Raw genomic sequence first — 4,135 nt, forward strand, 5'->3', positions numbered from 1 at the left:
GATCTTTCATAGACAGTTATTAATGGCTTGTTACGTCATGTCATTTCTGCTCTGTACTGTCAGGGTGGAAGTGCATGGCCCTCTGGGACCTGGCGGGAGAGGCTTTCTTTCTTATTTCCACTGAGATCTCTGAGGAATTAACTTTTCTTCCTGGTCATCCCTTCACATTGGGTTTGCCACCGCTGTTTAGTTCTTGCCAGTCTCGTGCAGTCTGTGTTTACCAGCAGACTTGTCAGTCTGGCACTTTAGTCCTGAAACTGTGTCTTTCCCCATCCTGCCCCTATCATATTGTTCCTTTTATACATCTGATGGAAATTGGTAACAATTTTTAATGACTGAAGCTTACTGAAGTTTATTCTTCTATTTTGGTCATAGCAATTGTTTCTGATTTTCCAGATTTTCTCTTTAAAATTACACTGCTATTAATACATTTTTATGTTAATTAAACCAACAAATTTTATTGATCTTAAACAGATGATAAAAAGTGCCGGGCACTTTTCTAGACACTGAATATATAGGTGTGCATAAGGCAGACAGCTTGCTCTCGAGGAACTTAGCTTTTGGTGGGGAGATGAACAGTAAACACAGTATAAGATAGTAGAAGGTGCTATGTGGGGAGCTGTTACAGGGTGATGTGAGAGAGTGGTTATCGGGAGTCTACTTTAGATCAAGTGATTGGGGAAAGGTATGAACAACAAGAAGAAGCCAGCCATGCAAAGATGGGGGCCGACAATTCTAGGCAGTGGGAACAACCTAGTGCCCAAGGCCCTATGCAGGAACAGAAGGAGCCCTGTGTGGCGAAGGTGTCGTAGTGAGGGATGAAGAAATCTGCTCGGCAGGGGCCACATTTTACAGCCCATGGCAGGTAGTTTGCAGTGTGACAGGAAGCCACTGAAGTATTTTAAGCAAGAAAATGACAGAATATGGTTTATTACTTAAAAATCTCTCACTCGGGGAAAGAAAAGATCACTCTGTTGTGTGGAAAATGGATTTACTAGGGGGAACTGTAGGAACGGGAATGTTAGCTAGGAAGCTATTACATAGTCCAGAGAATAGATTATGGTGGCTTAGTTTGGGTGGTGGTAGAGGTGGAGAGAAGTAGATATGTTACATATTTATAGAAATTAAGGAAAATGAATAGAAATTGAAAAAATATTTTTATTTCAAGCTTGCTTTGGAACGTCAGAAAACTGCAGAGAGAGAGCGGTTGTTTCTTGTGTATGCTAAGCAGTGGTGGAGAGAATATTTGCAAATTCGACCCTCACACAACTCACGACTGGTGAAGATTTTTGCGCAGGTTTGTAAATTGTATTTGAAAAGTTTCACGCTTGTATCTGAGATCTACTGTGTATATGTAAATTGCATTTAATTTGCATTTGGAAAATCTATTTATTCCAGACAAATGAAAGTTTATTTGTAAAATAGAATGCTGATTTTGTAATACTCTATTTCACTGAGTGGATAAGTGAAGTAATACGGTATATATATATATATTTTTTTTTTTTAATTTTGCTTTTAAATTGTAAATAATTTTTGTGTTTTTAAATCCTTTCTGTATATATTTGATTTAAAGTAGATGAAATTTATTTTGTTTAACTTGGAGTATGTCCTTACTTAATACTTGGAACTGAATAATTAACCAGTAGGACACTTTGCCATTTATGTGTCAAGAAAGTGGCATCAGGATTGATGGAAGACTAATTAACAACCTGCTGTATGCAGATGACACAACCTTGCTTGCTGAAAGTGAAGAGGACTTGAAACACTTACTGATGAAGCTCAAAGACTATAGCCTTCAGTATGGATTGCACCTCAACATAAAGAAAACAAAAATCCCCACAATGGGACCAATAAGCAACATCATGATAAATGGAGAAAAGATTGAAGTTGTCAAGGATTTAATTTTACTTGGATCAACAATCAACACCCATAGAAGCAGCAGTCAAGAAATGAAATGATGTATTGCATCGGGTAAATCTGCTGTAAAAGACCTCTTTAAAATCTTAAAAAACAAAGATGTCACTTTGATAACATGGTATTTTCATTCACTTCATATGCATGCGAAAGCTAGACAATGAACAAGGAAGACTGAAGAATTGATGCATTTCAGTTATGGTGTTGGTGAAGAATATTGAATATGCCATGGACTGCCAGAAGAACAAACAAATCTGTCATGGAGGAAGTACAGCCAGACTGCTCCTTAGAAGTGAGAATGGTGAGACTTCGTCTTAACTTACTTTGGACATGTTATCAGGAGGGACCAGTCCCTGGAGGAGGACATCATGCTTGGTAAAGTAGAGGGTCAGTGAAAAAAAGGAAGACCCTTGACAAGATGGATTGACACAGTGGCTGCAACAATGGGCTCAAACTTACCTACTATTGTGAGGATGGCTGGCGTAGGACCAGGCAGTGTTACGTTTTGTTATACATGAGGGTCGTTATGAGTCAGAGCCAACTCGATGGCACATAACAACCACAAAGCTCTTGTGTGCAAAACTGAGGCCTTGGGTGTATGTGTTTTTTCTAGGGTTTTATTTTTTTTTTCTTAAGGCAATGTTACATGTAATAATTCTATAACCAAGACCTTAAAGGCAGTGGCCAATAATATTTATCTGCAGCATTTCAGCTATATATCTCTACCTCTATTTTTCCTGTGCCCTAAGCCCCGTTTTCTCCCATTCACATACCAACCTGAAATATCTGATCAGATCCATCTAGTTTTTGTAATTTCTGAGGAACTGTTCATATATTTTCCATGTATTTAGTCACATGTAGATGATGTTATATGAGTGCAGTATAATATTCTGACTTACATTCCTCAGATCCTTGAGCATTCGTCTACTTTACCCTAGGGGTTCAATTTCTAGAATGAGAGCTTGGAAATGGGAGGCCCTAGCCTGTTAGTGGTAGGAATGAGGAAAACTGCTTTTGATTTTCTGGTACTGTTGTCTGTATATTAACTGAGTAGGTAAGGGAGCATTTATGTCAGGAAAAGGGCAAGGGAAGACCAGTCAAAATATAAATGGCCCCCTGCTGCCTGTATAGCTAAGATGTGGTTATTCGTTGCTATGTACTTACGGGGTTGTCATGTGTTGGAATTGTCTCAGCAAGGGTGGATGTAGAGTCTGGTACCGGAGAGGGCTCAGGAAAGAGAAGGTGGTGGATCAGAGAAATGGCAGGTGATAGCAGAGGAGGAAGAGGGTGGGATATGCAGCTGAGGGAATCAAGAAACTGGGATTTTATCTTATGAGATACTACTTAACCAAGTTTTCTGCTTAGAATTCATTGTTAGAAGATTTGAACCACGTGATAACCACATAATAACCATATGAGATTGTGAAGTGGCCAAGCATTACCCCTTTTTGTAAACAGTGTTAAGGACTGTGAAGTGAGTCTTCTCTAAGATCAAACGTCAGTAGTGGCAGAGTCCACATTAAATTGTAGTTTCAACTAGTGCCTTTTTGGTTTGACCTCTTTCCGTATTCATAGCTCAAATGAAATGCTTATCGTATTTAGATCCCCAGAGCTGTTTCTCACTACTTCCTATATTTAGTTAGATATGGTTAAGGAACAACAGTTGCTTAAGACAGTCAATCTAATTAAAAAATACAGTTTTAAACAAAAAAATATTATATATTGTCTGGAAAAGAATTTCCAGTGCTTCAAGGCACTAGAGGAAATAGTTAAAGAGCAGTGCTGTCCAACTTTCTGCAGTGATGGAAATGCTTTATATCTGTGCTGTCCAGTATGCTAGCCCCTGGCCGTGTATGACTGTTGAGTACTTGGAATGTGGGTAGTGCAACTAAGAACTGAAATTTAAATTTCATTTAATTGTAATTAATTACAACTTAAATAGCCACATATGGTTATTGGCTTCCTTATTGGACAACACAGGCTTAGAGGCTGAAATATTGAAGTTTTCAAGATCTTTAAATAGCTCATGGGGATATATTTAGATAATGTTAGAAATGTGGCCTTGTCCTAGAAAATTTAAGACTTTGGATTGCTGTAATGAAACATAATGATACCTCTTATATTCTGAGGTGCTACTGTTGATGATGGATTTGGACAGATTCATCCAGTTTTTATGCACTCATCCCTTTCTTGCTTACTGTAGGAGTTGTGAAAATAAGGC

The 4,135-nt window shown here is 38.3% G+C and overlaps 1 protein-coding gene across 1 annotated transcript in view; it reads left to right on the forward strand.

Annotated features, from left to right (window-relative positions):
• The window catches only part of CEP76 (centrosomal protein 76), a 28,935-nt gene that overhangs the window by 12,188 nt on the left and 12,612 nt on the right, over positions 1-4,135 (forward strand). Inside the window, exon 6 of the mRNA XM_023724818.1 lies at positions 1,169-1,297. Coding sequence (XP_023580586.1) covers positions 1,169-1,297 — 129 coding nt within the window. The remainder of the gene's footprint in view (positions 1-1,168; positions 1,298-4,135) is intronic.

Source organism: Trichechus manatus, unplaced genomic scaffold (genome assembly GCF_000243295.1).
Source record: "Trichechus manatus latirostris isolate Lorelei unplaced genomic scaffold, TriManLat1.0 scaffold00262, whole genome shotgun sequence".
NCBI classification, from domain to species: domain Eukaryota; kingdom Metazoa; phylum Chordata; class Mammalia; order Sirenia; family Trichechidae; genus Trichechus; species Trichechus manatus.